General features: G+C 41.9%; 1 protein-coding gene across 1 annotated transcript in view; it reads left to right on the forward strand.

Annotated features, from left to right (window-relative positions):
- The first annotated feature begins 3,587 nt into the window (after positions 1 to 3,587).
- LOC122795987 (poly(A)-specific ribonuclease PNLDC1-like) overlaps positions 3,588 to 23,789 on the forward strand; it is a 1,803,424-nt gene continuing 1,783,222 nt past the window's right edge. Inside the window, exons 1-2 of the mRNA XM_044064467.1 lie at positions 3,588 to 3,780; positions 4,093 to 4,258. Coding sequence (XP_043920402.1) covers positions 3,588 to 3,780; positions 4,093 to 4,258 — 359 coding nt within the window. The remainder of the gene's footprint in view (positions 3,781 to 4,092; positions 4,259 to 23,789) is intronic.

A 23,789-nucleotide genomic window follows, 5' to 3' on the forward strand; every position in this document is an offset into this window, starting at 1 on the left:
CAGATTTTATGAGGAACAGAACAAATATGAGGCAAAAATCTGCAGTTTTTTACAGATAATGGTAGGTAGGGAATTCAGGTCCTTGCCACCTGTATCCAAGGTACAGGGTTCAAACCTGAGTATCTCTACCCACCACTATGTGTTAACAGGGGCATTACACACACACATGTTAACAGGGGCATTACACACACACACACACACACACACACACACACACACACACACACACACACACACACACACACACGTCCGGAAGCAGCAAGAGCTTAAAACTAACTCAACTTACCTCTCTCCTGATTGAAGCAGCAAACCTCCACACACAAGGTCCAACTCCATTGTCTGGAAACTCCAAACCCACGCTCGACTTCAACGTTTTCCTGCGCAAAAGCTGAAAACTCAACTTACCTCTCTCCTGATTGGTCCTGCACTCGAATCCCTGCGAGAGCTTAACCTCACCTCTCTCCTGATTGGTCCTGTCTGCGGATCAAGCAGTCCGGAGCTCCTCTGTTCTGTGTGGTCATCTACCACACAGATTCCTGGGCATCTGCAGGGCAGAAAATGCCTTCCATGTATCTGGACTGCTGACTCATGCAGTCAGAGTTCACACAGATTCCTGGGCATCTGCAGGGCAGTCTGAGTGTGTCTGCACATGCTCGGAAGTTCGGTACTCATACAAAATATATATATTTTTTTAATTTTATGTTTCACATATTTCATTTCTTTTCTTTCTAGGTGAGAGGGCTGTAGTCCTGCAGTCCGATAGCATGAGCCACCCTTGGGTACTAGCCAATTGATCTATGAGAATATTAAAAAGCCGAGTTTTACATTCCCATGGTAGTAATTCAACTGAACTTGACCTTGACAGTAATATATTTGTTAAAATTATTCTCAGTAACAACAAACTGAAACAAATCTTAAGATAAATGACAATTATGACTATTCAGTCCCAGTCTTACAAGAAAAAGCCAACACTCTATGTCACCAAGTGCCATGTAAATTAAGCAAACCTGTGTGCCATGTACTGATGAAAAAAATATAAATTAGTGAAGTGGGAAGGTTAATTGCATGCATCAGTCATTGGACTTGTGATGTGAAGATTTTCCAAAATAATGGATTGCAGATTACAAATAAGTAGATTAGGATCTACATTGCTGCAATAGCATACATAGTAACAAAGAAGCAGGCTAGCAAGTACGGTAGATGCACAGGCCAGACAAACTGTAACAAAACACAAAAGGAGCCAGCACCTTGGGAGCTTGAAGATTGATTCAAAAAAACAGACCGGTTTCAGAGTGTAGCTTTCATCAGTGGTACATAGCATAAAGCAGTGATACAACTGCAATATATATTCAGTGTCATTAAAGACCAATAACATCATTTCCTGTCCAAGAAAAAAATGGTTTAATACTAGATAATAAAAAAAAAGTAAGATTTAATCTATCGACCTCAGGATATGCTTTTATTCTTTAATACTCTTTAATATTAATAATTAGGTAGGCTCATATCAATTTATTTGATTTAGGTTACAATAGATGCTTTACAGGTGTTCACATCATAGGGAATTGAAGTTACTTAATGGTCACATAAATATACTTTTTTGATCATCATATGTCATTCCCTGAATATTGACTAACTGATACAAGTTTTCATGTTTGTCAACTGTCCCTTCTTGCATTTTCAGAGGGCTTTGTTTATTGGTTGCCAACACTATTTTTGTTACTGAATAATTACATTAATACAAATGGAACTTTATTGAGTTCATGCTTTTGGCTTAGGTTCAAGAAGGGTTCTTTTCTTCTCCCGCACCCCCTCCCCCTTTTTTCTTTCTATATATGGTTCTTGTTTGGCTTATTTAAAGAACATTCCAACTGGTGTATTTGGTTGCTTGATATTATTCCTCAGGTTCACACATTAGCTATTCATATACAGACTAAAACATTTTATTTTGGCCTTAAAAATATACTAGTTTCAAATATAGATATAACAACTGCAGTTACATATGTTCTCATATATGTGTTGGCATGTTTAGACACTGACACTAGCATATGTATGGGGGCAGGATCGTGGTGGTGAACAAGTGTATAGGTACATGTACATCATCTTACCTATAATTTTTTGGTGGCACTGGGATTGCCCCCCTGATAATTGGAATAATTTTGGTTACACATTTCTGTTTAACTTTAGGCTTACTACCATTTGACAGTTTACTGGCATATTATTGTATATCAGCTTTTATTCTATCTGGAGATCTGAATAGATTTCATATAGATCAGCTTATTGTCATGGATCTTGAACAAATACTTCAGGGCCTTTGTGCTGACAAAAATGATATTGGGGTTTTTGGTATACCCGAAGGAGATGGTCTTCCTCAACCCATGGATCCAGTTGACGGCTGTAATGATGCTTTTTATAAACTCAGCAAAGGCATGAAGAATTTGAGATCTAACATTTGGCATTTGAGGCTTTTCAAAGCCTTTATGAACAAACAAATTATGCCTAGGGGCTTAAGAATCAAAATTTAACCTTTGGTGAGCAAGATAGATGACATCCTTAGCAAAGAATGGCATTTGGCACAACAACAGGCATCTATGAATTTTGTTCAGATTTTAAGTTCGTATTATGAACGGACTATTAAAATTAATATTAAAGAAGTTGGTGATCCGTGTGGACAAGCTAAAACATATGATGGTCACCCACAATTTTCTATATGCCTTAATAAACTGTCAAAGGAATTGCTTTTGTTTGAAAAACAGACTAAAGAAAAAAGATTAAAAAAATTCAACAGAGATATTACTGACTATCAGAGGGGCCGACCCTTTGAGGCTACCAAAAATGTTAGGTTCATGGAAACTGGCCAGAGGTCTGGTAGATATACCAACCCCAAAAAAGACCTAGATCCATACTCAAGGGGTCTCACACATATAGTAGCACCTCAGGAGATGATTCTTCGACAACTGATATGGAGGGTATTTGTACTGGTGAGTCTCCGACTCCCAAAAAGACTAAAAGCCAAACACATTCTTTAAACTTACTAGGAGGAGGGGTGGGAGAAAGCATAGGAAACACCAAGATAGATACAATCGAAGCACTTATCCAAACATTCATGACACGATAGATGACAATATTTTGAATATTTCCAAAATTGTCTTGACAGAAGATCAAAAGAAAGTGTTAAATAAAGGTTTAAACTTTTTCCAGGGTTTTTTGTGGATGAATTTCATATTGTCAAAGATGTTAACGATTTTTGTCAAAGAATCAACCTCAAATTGGTTTTTGGACCCAGGTCTGATTCTTAAAGATCCACAGAATTCAAATTCCATAAATCCAATTTTGTTCCACCTATGAATCGGAATGTGGCTATCTTTCAGTAAGCTGTACTCAAGGACATACATTTTAAACTAGATCACTTTTCACCTCTGAAACATAATCTCTCTACCCCTGAACTACAGGCTTTACAACAGCTCAGGGACAACAAAAACATTGTTATTATTCAGGCTGACAAGGGTGGGGCAATAGTAATCATGGATACAGATTATTATCTGGGGGAGGGAAATGGACAATTAGCCAACCCATCCCACTACATGAAAATGCCTATTGACCCCATCCCGAACTTTAAAAGAGAAATTGACAATTTTCTTGAGTTAGCAGTTTCGGAGGGCATTATATCAGACACAGTTAAATCACAATTAATGGTACAGGACCCACAACAACAGATTCTTTATTTACTACCTAAGATACGCAAGTGCCTGAACAAACCACCTGGTAGACCCATTGTGTCTGGTATGGGGTCATTGACGGAACCACTGTCTGAGTTTTTGACTTCATACTTGAAACCACTACTAAATTTGATTTGAGCAAGGATACAAGACACCACCCAATTCTTATCCATTATAGATGATAACCAATTAGAACCTGAGTGGTTACTTTGTACATTAGATGCCAAGACTTTATACACCAATATACCACATTGGGCTGGACTTGAGTCCCTGAAGTTTTGGTTAGATAGAGCCAAATTATATCCAGTTGATTTCAATATGCTTTTGATTTGTATGGCGGAACATGTTTTGAATAAAAATGTTTTCTATTTTCAAGGTGAATGCTATTGGCAGTTGAAGGGTACCACTATGGGAGCCTCTTTTGCTCCTATATATGCGGATTTATTCATGGGCTACATTGAGGAGAAACTCATTTATGATCAAACACATAACATCTATCTTGAGGAGCTGGATATTTGGCGACATTATCTTGATGATTGTTGGTTAGTTTGGCGTTCTGATGAAGAATATTTGGCTGAATTTGTGTCATACCTCAGCCATAACAAATGGGGTATTGAATTTACATCAACTTATCACCAAAATCAAATCAACTTTTTGGATGTAACAGTCATCAGGAACCCAGATGGTACTTTACAAAGCAAAACATTTCGTAAATACCCGAAATACAATACTTTATCACATGCAACCAGTATGCACCCTAGCCACATCATCCGGAACATACCCAAATCCCAGTTCCTCAGGATATGCAGGATTTGTTCCGCAGAAAATGACTTTGAAGAATCACAACAAGATCTAACCAACAGATTCAGAACCAGGGGATACAAGGAGCCTGACATTCAGTTGGCACGTCACTTTGCAACCAATTCCACCAGAAGTTCCCTTCTCAAATATTGTGATAGAAATAGGGATTCACAGGATGGAGGATTACGGTTTATTACTACCTATGGGCATAACATCAATTTGATTAGAAATACCATGATGAAACACTGGAACATCCTCACTGCCAATGAGGATATTGCCTCCCTAGTCAGTAACACTTGTCAATATGGTTACCGTAGAGGGAGAACACTAAGTTCATTTTTTTCACATTATAAGAGGATAGGTTCAGGTGGAATTATACATCAACAACTTACGATGACTGGTGACAAACTTTGGGGCACTTATCAATGCGGCCATTGTTCATCATGTCTATTTATATTCACATCAAAACAATTTCCCAGTAAAAACACTGACAGGATTTTTCACATGAAATTTTTTGGCAACTGTAATAGTGATTGGGTGGTATATCTTGCAGCTTGCACATGTGGTTCATTTTATGTGGGTCAGACATCACGGGCATTGAGATTACGCATGTCGGAAAATCGTAGTGACATTCGAACAAAAAAAGAGAAACCAACCCTCTGTTCAGACATTACACACAACATCATACTGCTAGATTTCAATTTTGTATTGTAGATAGAATTTTGGGTGACAGATCCAACAAACAGGGATGGCATTCCATTTTCAACCAAAAAGAGAAATACTGGATTATCAAGCTAGGGGCACTATTTTCTCCTGGTTTAAATGATCATTTATAACCAATTAATATATCCAATATTGAATGTATTAACATACTTATGTTTTATTACCATATTTGCTATTTGGATCATCTATTTTTTACTAGTTATTTTTTATTTTCTAGTTTGTATTTTTCCTTCCAGTTTTTCTTTCAGGCAGTATTATGGGCATGCTTAAAATCCTTTGGAAGCACCTCATTGGTATATGGACCTTATTTAAACCTGCATTTGTGCATCATTTCCTGTTTGTACTTTTCTTGTTCCACTGAGGAAAGCCATGTTAGACTGAAACCGGTCTGGATTATTGAATTGTTCGATATGTATTAAAACACTTAGGTTTTACCTTAGTGTTGCTGTAGTTTTGTTGCTGATATATACTGAGTTTTGTGCTGGCATTTTTTCAGTTAATAAAAAAAAAAGCAATACAGAACACAATCCCCCGGATTCTCAAATGCTTGCATGGAGTGTTAGAGTAGTGTATGACGTCACACAAGCAAGATGTCTGCTGTGTGATCCAGGAACAGCCTGTAGGGGCATGCACGAGAGCTGCTAAAGCTAGTCTTGCATGGACAGCATCATGGTATGCAAATTACCTCATTTGCTGGTGAAATAAATGCAAATGAGGTAAATTTGAGATCCAGCAAACACTAACCTGTGCGTGGAAGATTAGCGTTACCCGCAGAAATGTACTCCGTTGGTAACGGAGTACATTTCTGCAAATAGTTAAACGAAGCTATGACAGCTCCAAATAAAGGATGTATACAGTTGAGGAAGCATGCCAATGGCCAAATATAAGGCCATTGGCAGTGCAAAATATTTAAAAACATAAAAATTTTACTTTTTTCCACTGATCTCTGATGTTTAAGCATGCCGCAGCACCGCGCAAACGTGCAGTGCTTAAAAAAACAAGAAAATCATTTAAAAAAAGTTAAAAATAGACATTTTTGCTAAAAAGCTTATTCTGCCATGCAGGTGAATGGCAGGCTGAAGACAACATGGCTACTGACTAGTGGTTGCTAAGGGGGGGGAAGCTTAGTGTGAGAGATGTAACCATGCATTACTAGGCAATCCTATGCAAATGAGGATAAGGATAGTGAATCCCAATTTTCCCCAGTATGTGAGGCATGTCCCAAGAGTGTAAGATTTGGAGTAGGTGAGTATAAGACCAGAATATAGGTGACATCATGAGGCAGTTTGTCAGACAGGCTGTAAGCTAATTGGAGCACAGTGGCTAGTGTCTGCCCTGTTTTGCTCAGGATTGCAAAAGAGACATGTCTACAGTTGTCCTATTTGAAAACCTCAAACCCAAGGTGCACACTGTTATAAGATAAGAAACTCCTTGCAAACATGCACACAGCGTGCGCATGCGTGTGTGTGCATTGGTGCGCATTGGCACTCGTTTGTGCAGCATTTCCCCCTGGGCGGAAAGAGAAAGGCAAAAGGAAGGAAAAGAAGTAGTAGGAAGTTAACCAAGGAGAACTAGCAGAGCTGCCAGGTGAAATATATCAGAATCAGGCAATTACACAGGCAGCAGACTAGCCCAGCCCAGCCCAGTACTTTAAACTCTGCAAACACCATTCCCCCCTGTTTTTTCTCAAGAACTTTGCAACACTGCAGTATACAAAGAGGGAAAGAGTAAAAAGCTTAAGTCAGACAAAATGTTAGGGGCTGCTCTTTCTATCATAAACCAACATGTGCAAGGTGCTGAGGGTGGTGATGTTGTGAACGCTGCTGAGCAACCCATAGTGAGGTGATGGAGAAGAGTGTACAGACCCAGGGTAACCTACCAGTGGCTACATGAACTGGAGATTGTGGAGTGCTATAGGGTGGACAGGGACCTGCTACAGCAAATTGTTGAGCTGTGCCAGCCACGCCTCAGACACAGAACCAACAGAGGGGAACCCATCCCAGTGGATACCAAGGTATGTGTTAGCCTAAGAATACTAGCTACAGGTACCTTCCAAAGACCAACTGGTGATATGATAGGGATTTCTCAGGCATCAGCATCCAGGGTACCCCACCAGTTCCTGGATGCCATGTCAGCACATGTCAGTGACCACATATATTTCCTCACTTCCCGTGAGGCATTGGCCATCAATATTTGTCCTTTCCACCAAATAGCAGAATACCATGAGGTAGTGGGTGCAATAGACTGCATGCACATATGCATCAAAGCACCACCTGGTGAGTGGGGTAGGGTCTACATCAACCACAAGGGCTTCCCCTCTATCAACTGCCAGTTCATGTGTGATGCCCAGGGCATAATAATGAATGTGTGTGCTGGATGCCCTGGAAGCTATCATGATTCCCACATTTGGCATATGACCCAGCTGTACCAGTCATTTGCCAATGGGGACATTCCCTACTGTCACCTAGTAGGGGATGCTGGATACGTACTGGAGCCATGGCTGATGACACCCATCAGACATGCACACACACCTGAACAAGAACTCCATAATGAGGCACATGCACAAACAAGAATCATAATAGAGCACGTGTTTGGGATGCTCAAGTCACAGTTCAGGTGCCTGGACACATCTGGTAGAACCTTGCAGTACTCACCAACTACATGTACCCAAATTGTTATGGTATGTGCCATGCTACACAATATGATCCTGCGGAAACAGCTGTAGCAGGAACAGCATGGGGCAGGGCCAAACAGCCCCCCACCATTGCCAAGGCCTGCACAGGCAAAGCGTTACTTGGAGGAGGAAGAACCTGAGCCTGCCCCAGTAGGCAGAAGGAGGCATGCCCAGTATGCCCTTGCCTTGGCAAAGGGGCAATGCATAGCACATTCACTGACTCAGTAGGAACCCTGGAAATTACACCTCTCTCTGACTCACACATACAGTAAAAGGGGTGCCTAACTTGACACTACCTATTTTTAAACATGTATAGGGAGTGTACTATGTGCATCCGACATAGGCAGCCCTGCAGCACCACACTCAATACTGGCACAGACACAAATTAAGTCACTCACACATACCAGTTGGGGGGGGTCACATACCTAACAGTCACAGCCAGCAGGACAGTTGTCGACAAAAGCAAACACAAACAAATGCTGTATCATGCCCTCTGAAGAGGCATATGGGTAACCTCCCCCCAGGCCTATGCAGACAGATAACAGCAGGACAGGCAGTGTGATGTGGGTTGGGTTGGCTATGAAGTCACAAACTAATATGCATGTAATTGGAAGCTAAGGTCTGTAGTACAGTAGTATGCCTCAAGCCAGTATGATAGGCAACAATACAGACTGAAATGGAGTACCTGACATAGCAGTGCAGGCCTAGCAAATGTGTATAAGTGTCAGGTGTACCCCTCATCCTATTTACACCCACACTAACAATCAGGTGTGCCCCCCCGGGGAGAAATGTACAAATAATAGCTGTCCCCCCTGTATGTAGAAATGTTGATAAGTATATGCAAATTGACTCATGGAAGCCCTGCAGGCACAGCGTGCTTCCTGTCGATGTACAACACAAAGCTGAGCCCTGAAATAAAAAGAACTTGATTTTTCACACACATATAGTATATATGCCCATAGTGGGCATGCTCACACACTTAAACGAAGCAAATGTCAGTCAACAACATACTGAAAGGTCATACTGGGCATGCTCACACACTTAAACAAATGAAGCAAATTTCAGTCAACAACATTTAAACAAATGAAGCAAATTTCAGTCAACAACATACTGAACGGTCATACTGGGCATGCTCACACACTTAGGCCATGTCTGAGTACAGCAGTGGGCCACACATATCTGGCAGTTGCAGTTCTTACTCCAGACATGTCACTATTCACCTAGCCTGCCTTGCGCACACAGTGATATGAAAACAGACCCATATAATATATTGGACCCCTGTCATAATCAAACTATGTAATACAAGTACTTAAGTTGTTCAAAGAAAGTTAAAATCCAAAGAAGATCAATACATCTCCGATCAGTATCATCAAGAAACAATGAGCACTCCTGACATTATCCAAGCCAAGCTCTGCCAAAAATATTGCCAAAGATTCCATACAGAACTACGAAGATTTCTTTAGCTATGTCATAAATATCAATGTGAACTCATATATGTTCTGAGTTAGTGCAAAGTGTAAATGAATACATGTACATGACTGACATTGCCAACATCTTGTCAGATAGGTTCATATATATTTAATCCCCCTCTCACTGACAAAAGAACCCATTACCATACCTGGAGATTGTGAAAATCCAGAAATCACATATACAATGGTTAAACAGCTCTATCCAAACCTAAAAACACGGTGTCTATGGGATGACATGGTGTCCCTGGCTGTGTCATATGTGAACTCCAAAACAAACAGACCCTGCACCTGAACAATCTGTTGTGACTCACCCTCTGTACAGGATATGAAACTGTTGAATGGGTTACAGCAATGTTTGGCACACTCCACAAGTGTTTGTGCACAAAAGACCATGGAAACTATTGTCTTATAAGCCTAATAAGCCTGATCTGCAAGACCATGGAGTCCATCATTATGGAACTCATAAACAGTGCAATTGGGAGCCTACAAACACCAAACCCTACCCATTTTGGTTTGTTCAGGGGCAGATCATGGTCCCTAAACCTGCTAGACTGTTTTCAAGGCAGTTACCCAGGACATACATCAATTAAATGAGCTCCACATGGCCTACATAGACCTTGAAAAGCCCTTTTCCAACATCCCACACACATGTTGTATCCACAAAATCAACAACCTGTGCATAAACATGTATATCATCTGATGGATTGCCAACTGGGGCACGGATAGATTCCACAAGGTAAGAATTGTGGTCTCCCTGTTGGACCATAAGTTGGTAACAACTGCTGTCCCCCATGGCTCAGTCCTGGGACCCCTCCTGTCTGGTGTATACTTTTCAGAAGTACAGTCAAATACATGAGGGCTATGGTTAGCAAAGTTTGTAGATGACTGCAAAAAGGTTGTCATAATCGATGTTTGGAACAACGGAGACATCCTTAAAAAGGGTCTCAGTCAGACAGATGTGGTGTCAAAATTATGGCCTCGAGCTACAGTCATACAAATACCACATAGGTGCCAACACCCTAAATATGGAGGTAATAATAACGGATCTATGGACACATGTGGATAGTCATCTCTACTTTCACAAACACATTCACAAAGTGGTTAGAAAATCATGCTATGTGTCCCCACAAATTGCCAAAGCTTTTGCATGTAGGTCAAAGGAGGTTCCCTCTACTCATCAGTCATCAGACCCATCAGAGAGTACCACGACACACTTACGATGTATCTGGCTAGGCACCTTCAGCAGCTGGAAAGACCACTGAAGTACCTCAACAAGAGGATTACTGGCCTCAAACAGTTGCCCCATGCAACAAGACTGAAGTAACTCAATCAGTACTCTGTTGCATACCGTCTACTCTGGCGATCTCTGCCCAACATACAGGTCCATGTCCAATGCAGAACTGATGTACATGCTCTATCTGATATAAACCCAAGCTCACTGTGCCACATGCTCTAGGGATATAATCATCACAACAATAAATAGAACATGTTGGAGGGATACATTACTAACTCACAGACTTCCCTTGCTTTGGAATAGGCTCCCAACCTGCATTAAGATGAGTCCCTCACAGACACTCTTTCAGAGGAGCCTTGATTAGTGAGTGTATGTGAAACTGAACTTTCACACCATGGATCACTTCATCAGCTCTACTACACAGAGACATAGGGAACTAACCCCAGGTGTGGTAATAGCTGCACACTCTGGCCATACTAATAAATGCCTTCAGGCAGATAGCCTATTACCTACCTATGTGCAAGTGTTAAAAAGGAGTTTGTTGGATGAGCATAAGTTTATAGGATTACTGTAGGGGGTGAAGAGACTTGAGAGTATTGGAGTATTTGAGGGTTGATAGAGGGTCTTGTGGGCTATAGTAAGCTGGAGAAATTGTAGATGGTGTAGAAACTCTAGCCAGCCAAGTTGTTTTAGATTAAGGCAGTGATGAGTTCTGAAAGGAGAGGCAGTAGCAAATCTGGCAATATTGTTATAGGATACTGCTAATTTGTTGAGGATGTTTTTAGAAAGATTTGTATAAATGGGTGAGGCATAGAGTAGAGTAGAGATAAGGTGAGTTCTAGCTATAGCAGCCCTAGCTACTGGTGTAAGAAAGGGTTTGATTCTATAGAGGGATCCAAGTTTCCTGTTGACTGTTTTTATAGTATTGTTAATATGCATGTCAAAGTTGAGGTTATTGTCAATTGTTATTCCTAGGAGTTTAGTAGTTGGGTCGGGAGAAATAAGAGTATCATTGTTAGATGTGATGTGAAATGTGTGGGTGTGAACTTACGGGTTGGTGAGAAGAGTAGCGTTTTAGTTTTTTTGGGTGTTTAGGAGGAGGCAACGGTGTGTGAACCATTGTTTAACGGTATTAAATGCTATCTGGGTAAGGGTTTGTAATTCAGTTTGAGAAGTAGCTGAGCAGATGATAGTAGAGTCATCCGCATATTGAATGCATGTAGTATGTGGAATTGCTAACTGAAGATCATTAATATAAATGGAAAATAGCAGCGGACCTAATATGGAGCCCTGAGGGACACCAAGGGAGATGGGAAGGAGATTAGAAAGGTTGTTGTGCCAGAGTACTGTCTGCTGTCTGTTTTCAAGGTAAGATTTGAACCAATTTATGTCTAAGGGAACAAGTGATAGAGATTTCATTATATGTAAGAGGAGTTGGTGATTAACCATGTCAAAAGCTTTGGATAAATCAAGGAATACTGCAGAGGAAAGAATACTTTTGTTGCGGTTTTTGTTAATACAATCTGTGAATGATAACTGGGCAGTGGTGGTTCTGTGATATGGTCTAAAGCCGTGTTGACAGTTGGCAAGTAAGTCGTTTTGGAGAAGGTGATTAAGCAGTTGCTTATGGATACACTTTTCCATGATTTTTGCCAAAGGAGATAGCAGAGCTATAGGACAGTAGTTAGAGAAGTCATAAGAATTACCACCATTGTGAAATGGAATAATATGAGAGATTTTCCAGATGGATGGGATATTTCCTTCGTTTATTGTTCTATTGATCAGAATGGATATGGGGTAGGCAATGGCTTTAGCACCTTTTTGAAGGTATTCTGCTGGGAGTTGGTCAGCTGAGTGGGTGGTAGGTTTTAGTTTTAGGAGAAGGGAGCATACAGTAGAAGTAGAGACATAATAGCCACCAGTATCTGTAAGCATTACAGAGTATGTAGTTCATGTGCCTGCTGTACAACATGACTGTGCAATGAAGTACACATCTACTATCTGTAGACATGTACCTGTCACATAGGTTCATAGGTATGTAGTATACTATCTTCACGAAGGCATATATTAGCCTAGGCAAGTTGTGCAGATTTCAACACCCCATTGGTTAGTCTCCTAAGCCCTAGTTCTAATAGTTAGTACCCTAAGCCCCTATCTTGTGGTGCTGCTGATGTGATCCCCGGCATGACATGTCTGTTTCCCATCCACTCATCAAGGTTCCTATTGAAGAGTGTCAGCGAGGGCCTCTGTCTTATGTACACTGGGACTCTGTTCCACAGTAAGGCAAGTCTCTGGGATGGTACTCTATCCCTCCAGCATGTTGTATTCATTGTTGTGATGAGGTTCATATCCCTGGAGTGTGTAGTGCGACTCAATTTTGTTTTCCTTAGATGGAGCATGTTCAACAGTTATGTGTTGGACATGGCTCTGTATGTTAGGCATAGTTTGCCTCTGAGTAGGCAGTACGCAATAGAGAACAGATTCAGTTTTTCCAGTTGTGTTGCATAACACAACTGTTTGAGTCCAGTAATCCTCTTGGTGAGGTACCTCTGTGATCTCTCCAGCTGCTGGATATGCTTAGCTGAGTACATCCAAAATGGTGCATTGTACTCAATGATGGGTCTGATGACTTAAGAGTAGGGGGCCACCACTACCTCTTTTGATCTTGATGCAAACCCTTTGTTGATTAGGTGGGCCACATAGGATTTCCTAACAACTTTGGCAACATGGATGTGAAAGGAAAGATGACTATCTACTTGTGTCCCCAGATCCCTTATTACCTCGTCAGTTTTTAGGGGGTAACACCTAAGTGGTAGTTTGTGGGTACTTTGTTTTTCCCAAAGGGGATTACTATGCATTCTTTTGCATTGAGCTTGAGGCCATGATTCTGACACCACACATCTGTCTCATAGAGTCCCTTCTGGAGAATATTTGTGTCATCCAGGGAATCTATTATGGCACACACTTTACAGTTCCCAATAAACTTAGTCAACCACAACCCTCCTGTGTTGGCATGTACTTCTGAGAAGTATATACAAAACAGGAGGGGCCCCAGGATTGAACCCTGGGGGACACCAGTGTTTACTGGTTTAGAGTCTGCCATGTAGCCAGCAACTCTTAATTTGTGGGATCTATCTGTGAGCCAGTTTGCAATCCATCTTGTGCTGTATGGATTTATGCCCATGTCGGTGAGTTCATCTATAATAACTGACTGGGGAATGGTGTCAATGGCCTTAGTGAGGTATAGGTAGGCTGTGTGGAGGTCCTTTCAATCATCTGTAGCCTGGGTAACTGTCTCAAAGAAATCCACTGAGTTCAGGAGGCATGATCTGCCTTTGACAAAGCCAAACTGGGTGTGCTCAACTGTGTGAAGGTTCCCAATGTCTTTATTGTTGAGTTCCATTATGATTGGCTGCATTGCCTTGCACTCATCAGGCTCATAGAGCAGGAATGCCAAGGGTCTGCTGTGGCCCCACCCCTGTTGAGTGGGAAGAACGTTGCTGTGCAACATTCTATGGGTACATATCCTCTACAGAGCATGTAGAGAGAGGTGTAGGTATCCTTGATGAATATGGATACATCCTCACCGTATGTGCTATGATTCAGGTTCTGATTCTGGAAGGTATGGAATGAGTAGTATCCTGGTAGTGCTGGTGTGCTCTCTGGAGCCTTGAACTAGGTTTTTGTTACTGCACAGATATCAATATTCTCCATACTGAGGAGTGCCTCGAGTGTGTGCATTTGGTGGCTGAGACTTCTGACATTGAGTAGCATTTAGCTCACTTTGTGGTTATTTGTGTTGGTTACAGGGGTTGGTTTGTCCTTTGAGCCTTGCCTAAAAAAGGTAATATGGGGACACCAAGAGCCTTGGCCAGTATTCAGAAGCATAGGGGTGGCAGGTGCAAACCACCTCTAGCAAAGCAATGAGGTTTGCCTATCATGTCATCCCAGGCAGACAGAGACTGGATCCCCTTTGAATGACACTAGAAGCTCAGTCAATTGTTGAAGTTTATCATCTTTCTGTTATATTGCAGTATCATGTAAGTGAATGTAAGATGCTACTCAAGGTCAGGGTCATACTAGCTTGGGCTACATGATCATAGAGCTACTATATATCTCTTGTCATGTTGTCCTGGGAGGTATGTCTCAGATCATTCACACTGACATGTACAAAGACCACATCATATATGTACCTGTTCTGGAGTGATGTAATTGTTTGTGTTATGTGGCAGATCATAGCACCTGACAGACAACTGATAGTAACCTTCCCCTTGTCCAGCCTAGTGAGTGGAACATCTGTGTGCCTGACTATGGAGTCACCTATCGCTAGTGTGTTCGGTATGTTGTTTTGCCTTAGGGCCTGTTGTGAGGCACACTGCTTTGGTGTATTATGTGTTTTCTGGTGTGTGCTTGGAGGTGCATGTTGCTTGCTTGTCTGCTTAGGAGGACACTTTCTCTTTTTCAGATTAATATTTGCATTCTCCGCGTATGTTAATGTGTATTTATGTGTGTGTTTTGCTGGTGCTTACATTGCAGGTCTATGTGAGACTATTGATGTTGCGCTTGTATGACCCTACTCCTCTTGACTGTATTTTTCAGTATTGGGTTGACAGAGCTTAACCTCCAGTTTGACCCTGTGTGTGCCAGCATGTGATGCATCAACCCATATATGATATGGTTATGGCCTATGCATACAATACACTCACAATACGCCTAGTATGATAAGCCTGCTGAGGTTAGCAAATGTGAAAAAAACCTTTGGGCAAACTGTCAGCGAGTAATGCCTGTCTTGCATCCTGTAACTCCATATTGCTTGCTGAAGTGTAAAAAAGTACTTAGTTTGGATTAAGAACCGCGCACTTGCCAACTGTGTGGGTGTGTCTGTCTCTCCATGGGAAGAGAGAGCAACCTTTTTGGAGATTACTCACACCCCTTAAAAGTGATTTACTCATCTTTCTCAAGTCTGGTGATGTCACCATCCTACAAATACACCTGTGGGAAGATGAAATTCTAGCAATGTGTAGAGCGTGTTGTGTAAATGTGTGCTGCTATAGTATCATAATGCAGCTAGGTAGGAGTCTGAATCCCACACGTGTCAACTGTGTGTCTGTCACTCACTGGGGAAAGAGCAGCCTTTCGGAGACTACTCACACCCCTTAAAAGTGATATACTCATCTTTGTCAAGTCTGATGATGTCACCATCCTACAAATACACCTGTGGGAAGATGAAATCCCACTAATGTGTATAGTGCGCCATGTAAATGCGTACTGCTGTAGTATCATAATGTAGTTAGGTAGGGGTTTGAATCTTCCACTTGCCAACTATGTGTGTGTCTCTTCCTGGACAGAAAACAAGCTTTTTGGAGACTACTCACACCCCTTAAAAGTGATATACTCATCTTTGTCAAGTCTGATGATGTCACCATCCTACAGATACACCTGTGGGAAAGTGAAATCCCAGTAATGTGTATAGTGCGTCATGTAAATGCATACTGCTGCATTATCATAATGTAATTAAATAGGGGTTTGAATCCTGCACTTGCCATCTGTGTTTGTCTGTTTTTCCTTGGGGAGAAAGCAACCTTTTTGGAGACTACTCACACCCCTTAAAATACTCATTTTTGTCACGTTTGATGATGTCAATTCCTACAAATATACCTGTGGGAAGGTAAAATCCCAGTAATGGGTGTAGCATGTTGTGTAAATGTATACTGCTGTTGTATCATAATGTAGGTAGAAAGGGGTTTGAATCCCACACTTGCCAAGTGTGTGTCTGTCGCTCCTTGGGGAGAGAGTAACCTGTTTGGTGACTATTCGCACCCCTTAAAAGTGATATGCTCATCTTTGTTAAGTCTGATGATGTCACCGTCCTACAAATACACCTGTGTGAAGATGACATCCCAGTAATGTGTATAGCACATCATATAAATGCGTACTGCTATAGTATCATAATGTAGTTAGGTAGGGGTTTGAATCACGCATTTGCCAAGTGTGTGTGTCTGTCTCTCTCTGCACAGAAAGCAACCTTTTGGAGACTACTCACACCCCTTAAAAGTGATATACTCATCTTTGTCAAGTCTGCTGATGTGACCATCCTAAAAATACACCTGTGGGAAGATGAAATTCTGGTAATGTGTATAGTGTGTCATATGAATGTATATTGCTGTAGTATCATAATGCAGTTAGGTAGGAGTTTGAATCCCACACTTGCCAACTGTGTGTATGTGTCTGTCTTTCCCTGGAAAGAGAAAGCGACCTTTTTAGAGACTACTCAAACCCCTTAAAAGTGATTTACTCATCTTTGTTAAGTATGATGATGTCACCATCCTACAAATACAATTGTGGGAAGGTGAAATCCCAGTAATGTGTATAGCGCATCGTGTGAATGCGTACTGCTGTAGTATCATAATGTAGTTAGGTAGGAGTGTGAATCCTGTACTTTTTAACTGTGTGTTCCAGGTTTGTGAGAGTGTGTGACACCGTTGGTCAATGTGGAGTGGGTTTTGATTTTTCTAGTGTATTACATATCACAATGACAACTGTATGTGCATAACATATGTAAGGTAGCTGGGGGGCAAAGCCATATACATACATGTGACCTCAATTTTTTCATAGGTGGGTACTATGCTTTCTCCATGAAAGCATCTGTTAGCCTTGCCAGAGCATGCTGGCACTTTCCAGACCTTAGGTTACTTCTGTATGCTTGTGACAAGCTTAGCCACTGCAGTGATCCCTGGGCTACGTCTTCTGTTTCACATCCACTCATCACGGTTTCTATTGAAGAGTTTGAGTGAGGGTTTATGCTTGAGATATATTTGAATCCTGTTTCAAAGCAAGCAAAGTCTGACAAAGATGACTAATCATTATAGGTGTGCAACAAACTCTGTTGATCTGCATGCAAACCCTTTATTGCTTATGTGCTCCACAGAGGGATTTTCATAACCCTTTGGTAATGTGATTATCAAAGAAGGGATGACTAAACACATGGCTCTATGTATACATTAGTACCGGTTCCACATTTTGGGGGATACTACCTATGTGGTACTCTGGGGATACTTAGTTTTCTAAAAGTGGATAACTATGCTTTCTTTGGCTTATAGCTTTACAGCATGATTTTGACACCAAGTATCTGTCTCTATGATACCGTTTTGGAGGATGTGTGTGTCATCTGGAGAATAAAGTATAGCCCACAGTATGCATTTTCATCAAACGTGGGCAGACAAATCCCTACTGTGTTTGCCTGTACCTAAGAAAACTATATGCCAAACAGGAGTGGTCCCAGGACTGAGTGCAGGTGAATACCACTTGTTACTGGCATAGAATTGTACATGGAGGCTGCAAATGTTACTGTGTGTCCTACATCTGTGCATCAGTTGTCAATCCATCATCTAAAAGTCGTTTATGGTCAGTCTGTTGAGGTTATGTATAATACCAGAATGTGGGATGGGTATGAATTGCTGGGTGAGCTATAGCTTGGCTGTGTGGACCTCCCCTCCCTCACCTATAGCCTTGTTAACTGGCTTGAAGTCTACTAGGTGTAGGAGCCATGATCTGGCCTTTATAGTACCTAAGTGGGTATGGTGCAGTGTTTGCAGGTCCATAATGTCTCTGTTAATGAGTTCCATAATGCTGTTCTCCATAGCCTTCCAGATAACATTTGTCTGGCTTATAGGGTGAGAGTTTCCAGGATCTGTTGTAGCTCTACCCTTAATCAATTTATGTTAACATTTGCACTGGGTGTGACGAGGGTGGACAGGATTATGAAAAAGTATATTAGAGGGTCAGCACAGGTTTGAAGGTTAGTAGACCAAGCCAGATATGCAGAATTACATTGGTTTGTACATGTGCTGAGGAGGGATGCAGAGTATATTGTGAAAAAGATGCTAAGGATGAAGCTGCCAGGTAACAGGAAAAGAGGAATGCCTAAGATGAGGTTTATGGATGTGGTGAGAGAGGACATGCAGGTGGATGGTGTGACAGTGCAAGATGCAGAGGGCAGGAAGAAATGGAAACAGATGATCTATTGTGGCAACCCCTAATGGGAGCATCTGAAGAGAGAAGAAGAAGAAGTTGTAGCTCAACCCTTGTGGACTGTGAACACCATTACTGTGCGTCATTCCAAAAGTATGTAACCTGTATAGCAGCTGCATCTGAACAGAGTGTTTAGGTGAGTGGTTACTTCATATGTCAGCTTGTGTATGACACAGCCAGGGACACTGTCCAGTACCATTGTCACTGTGGTTTGGACTTTGGTAAAGAGATGTTTTAACTAGAGTGTCTGTGAATCATCAGGTTTTACATTCTTCAGGTCTAGAAATGTGGCCCTTGTGTAACAACAGGGTGGTGAAATCCGAATTCAAACTGTCTGACAAGATATTGGTAATATCATTCAGATAAGTGTACTTTGTGACCATTTACATTAACTCTGACCCGATCTGAGATTTCCTCTCTAGATTATAAACACTAAAGAAAGCTTTAGTGTTGTCTTTGGAATCCTTGCCAATTTCTATTTTGAATCTTGCCTTGTATGATTAATGAGGGCTTGTATTTTCCCAATGATACTGACCAGAGAGGTTATCCCTTCTTGGTATGTAACTCTTTTTTGGTACAACTTCACACCTTCTATTATATATTTAGTTTATGGCAGGGGTCCATGAGACTAATGCACTTTTACTTTACAAGTGAGTATTTCTTGTGTTTGTGATAGCACGGTCCATGCAACCCTGTAGGTGAACAGTGTGCATTACTAAAGGATTATGCAGCTGGGACAGTGTTAACCTTAGTAATGCAAACCAATGGCAGATAGCAACAACAGCATCACCCACAGCACAGTGTCAACCCGTGTCATACACACACACATCTGTATTCAAGTTACAAAATGTGTGTAGTACAATGCATACTGGCCACCAATAGAAACTATGGAGTGTTAACACTGGCCAATACAGGGCATGTCACCCTGCCCATGTGTCCAATATGCATGTACATGCAGACAGTGCACCTCCACCATGTTCACAAATGGACACCTGCAAACCTGCATTGCACACACCCTACACTTACTGTCCACTGTATAACGCATGCTGACACAACTACACACATCAGCCAAGTGGCACATGGGCAAAAAAAACACAATTGGAATAAACACTGGTGAAAACAATACAACATTGCTAATTACAGCTTTAATGCATCATGCCTGCTCAGCTACACCTTCAAGAATATCATTACACTTTACTGCTGACAACATGCTAGACATCCAACCATTGCTATACTTTATTAAAGTCACTCTGTGCATCAGCACCATGTTAGCCTGTTCCTGCATCAATGTTACAGATGGCAGGAGGTGGCACAGGTTTCCTCATATGCACAGGGTGTGTTGTTGGTTTGCCAGAGGCCTACACTGAGCCATACAATCAACATGTGTGTGTGAGTGTGTGTGTGAGGGCCATGAGTACTGTTATGGGCCAATGTTGATGTTATGTGTGCGGGTATGTGTTTGCCCTAGGTTTCTGGTGTATGTGTATGTGTCTGCATGCACACAGTTCCACCATGTGGCTGCCATATATGGGGATTTGTGAGACAGCTACAGACTGTACCTGGCAGGCTTTACAGATCACCATCTCTGGCCAGGGATATGGAACCCGTGCCTGGCAGGGGTGCTACAGACACTATCAGGTACTAATCCAGATTGGGTACTATCCTCAAGAGGTTGTCAAATGTCCACTGGATCCAGGTCCCTGCTGGGACTGTCCAGAGCCACGTGCATGTGGTCTGCTAAGATGGTCTATGGACAGCCCCCCCCCCAACATTGCTGGGGCTAGTACTAGCACTACGGGAGTGGCTGTGACTTACTGGATGTCCAAGGTGACCTCCAGCTGGTGATGTTGCTTGTATATATCCACATCGATGTCTCAACCATCCCACACTGTCCTGACACATGGACATGACATTGTGGAGGACATCCAATGTCTCACCCCAACGTCTATCAATGACTTCAGTGTAGTTACGTATGGCACCTGCTAGGTCATGGATACTGTCATTTACAGAGGTGTAATGAGCCCTCTGTGCCCTTAGCCCCTGTCTGGTGTACTGCTCCATTCATGTCTGTGCCTCCATGACAGCCTGGAACATGCATGTGGTAGAAAGAGGTGTGGCACATCTGCCAGGAGCAAGATGACCAGCAGTGCTCTGATGAGAACCCCTGAGCATCTGCCTATGTGGTACCATTCCAGACATCTGGCTATGGCTGCTGTGTCCTGATACATGTGCCATAGATACCACACTGTCCTGGCCAGTGCCAACCGTACACTTTCCCTCAGCTAAGGGCAATGGTGATGATGGATGTACAGGCAGTATGACTCTGTGCATGGATGGGGTGGAGACTTGTGTACTGTCAACTGGTGGCCCAGCAACAGACCCTGACAAACTTGCCTGTGCCTCAACACACCTATCCTCATGATCACTGTCTGTCTCAATGACATAAGGTTCCCTGCTGTACTGAACCAGCCCCACCTCACCATCTATGAGAAGAAAACAGTAAACACACTTTAAGTCCTGAACATGACTTCAGAGCACATGCACACATGCACACACACAAAACTACACTCCTCCCGAAAGCAGACACACACAACACCAGCAATCACAGAACATACACAATAGCAGGTGATGGTGGAGTACAGTATCACAAGCAAAACAGTCATATCACACCTGTCAGCATGCAGGACATGTGATACTCAACAGCATGCAGTGCAATTGTAGTCAATCCTTGTTACTAACAGTATACATGGCTTTGATGCATGTGTTTTGTTATTAGGTGATGGCCCTCCCCCTGGAACACAATGCATACATGGCATTGACATTGTTGTGCAGGTATTCATAACCCTGTGATGTACTGTGCACCATAACACACAGGTGTACATACCATTGCTGGAGGTGCATCTGTGTGTCAGATAGGTATCCAATGCTGATTACAGCCTCTGTGTCTTTAGCAAATAATTGTGGACATGTGTTAATTGTAGGCACGTTTTTAGAACATGCATGATGAGTATTCACACAACATCATCAGTGGTGCATGGATAACTGATAGAATACCATTCGGCCACATACCCAATGTATGGTACTTATGGTGAGTGTAGATCATATTGTGGACATGCCAGTCTCATCCATGACATGGCATGCTAAAACATGACTGCATATTTAAACACTGCACATACTCAATATGTGTCATATGACCTAGACACTCAATAGCATCACAAGACATATATGTGTCAGTTGTGCAAATGATGATTGGCATGCATACTGTTTAGAGGTGCATATGTGTGCACACATGCATCATTATGGTGTGTAGCAATGACAGCTATGTGTAGTACTGTGGTTACAATAACTGGAAAGGGTACAGTACCATAGGCCATCATCATGAGGCATCAGGTGGTCACTCAAGGCTACAAATGTTTCACAAACCAGCACAAATCATGCTGTGCCAGAACTGTACTACCTTGGCTAAAATTGACCATTTCACAACCAGTTGTTACGTGATTTTGTAAGGAGGCCAATAGGAACATTCCCTGACATGAATGTGTAGTGTGTTGCAGAGTGTTTAAATGCCCCAGGATAGACCTTTACCCCTCAGGTATATTCTGTGTAATGTGTGGATGAGATTTTGGATACTGGAGTGTGTCTTTACAGAGGATTTGGGAATCCTTTATGTGTAGCATGTTAAAATGCTCTGTGTATGACATAGATGTGTATGTTATGTGGATGTTGAGTATCATCTGTGCCTATCCAATGGTCACTACAGTCTAGCCACATTTGTTTGAGATGGTCTGGGTATTGCATGTGTTTGAGGCTGCTAATCACATTAGTGAGATGTGCGTGCTTTTACACCAAACATGCGCAGCATGCATTATGGGTAGGTGTGTTACATGTGTACATGGCCTACACCTTAACTATGACATGTGCTTTTTAGTTCCAATAATAAATGTAGAGCACACTCACCAGCATCTGTCCGCTGCCTTGACGTCACCCCAGAGGTACCTACATAGAGATGAGATAGTTTGTCAGTGGCCAGAACTGTGGCATTGCTACTGTGTGTTTGCAATCTTACAGTACAACAACAGTTTACATTCACAGGGCTACAGATTATGTTCCAAATGATCAGTATTGCACAACAACAAACTCCACATCTTTGAACGACACACTCCACATCTCACATATGCATGATCTACCAATACAGACAACAGTAGTCTACAGATATGCCATGTTACCTGCATGCTCCATGTGTGCTTGCTGGGTGGCTCCAACCTCCATCATGGTGTATGTCTGCTGCTGTTGTTGTTGGGCAGGTGCCACCAGGCTCATGAGCAGCTCCTCCACTCTGGTGAGGGGGGAATGGATGCTAACACCACCCCCTGTTGCAAGCTGTTCCGTACTCATAGCATTGGCATGCTGATGGACATTTCGGAGAAGATCACTGCAGTGGTGGCATACCTGCTCATATGTGCGGTTATGCAGGCCTACCTCATTGCCCTGCGGGCAAGATCTTGCCACATTGCAGTACGCTCCTGCTGGTCCTGGCTGGTTCATGAAAAGAGTAAATGGTAGTGCTGAATCATAATGCTAGTGATGATATCATCTTCAGCCCAACTGTAGGTTTGGTTCCTGTAGTGGGCCATGATCCCTGGAAGACATAAATACAAAAATATGTCTGAGCAAGTCATATGGTACATTTAACATTATACAGTACAGATATCACTGAACTGATATATATATATATATATATATATATATATATATATATACATACATAATACAATATGGTGTACCTGAGCACAGATTACAGTAATTACTCACACACATATATCTTGATGTTGGAGTACATTTTCTGTAGTATTGTATGATTGTACTGGATGTTATGTTTGTGAATACATAAATGATATGTATATCTGAGATGGCTTAGTGGCAAATCACTTATGCTGATGTGAATGGTTGTGGGTTTTTTCCTAGTAAATGCTTTTTATTTTGTTAGTAGCCAAAACAAAGGTCAGGGGCTACAGACGGAATAAGGCACATTTCAGCAGTTGCAAGTGGGTTTTCAGAAGGGTAAGCACAGCTTATGAAAGTTTAAAAACCTATAAGCTAACCGAGAGTGAAACACTGTAACTGCCACTTATCACTGCTCA

Source organism: Protopterus annectens, chromosome 2.part2 (genome assembly GCF_019279795.1).
Source record: "Protopterus annectens isolate FY-2018-M chromosome 2.part2, PAN1.0, whole genome shotgun sequence".
Lineage (NCBI taxonomy): Eukaryota > Metazoa > Chordata > Ceratodontiformes > Protopteridae > Protopterus > Protopterus annectens.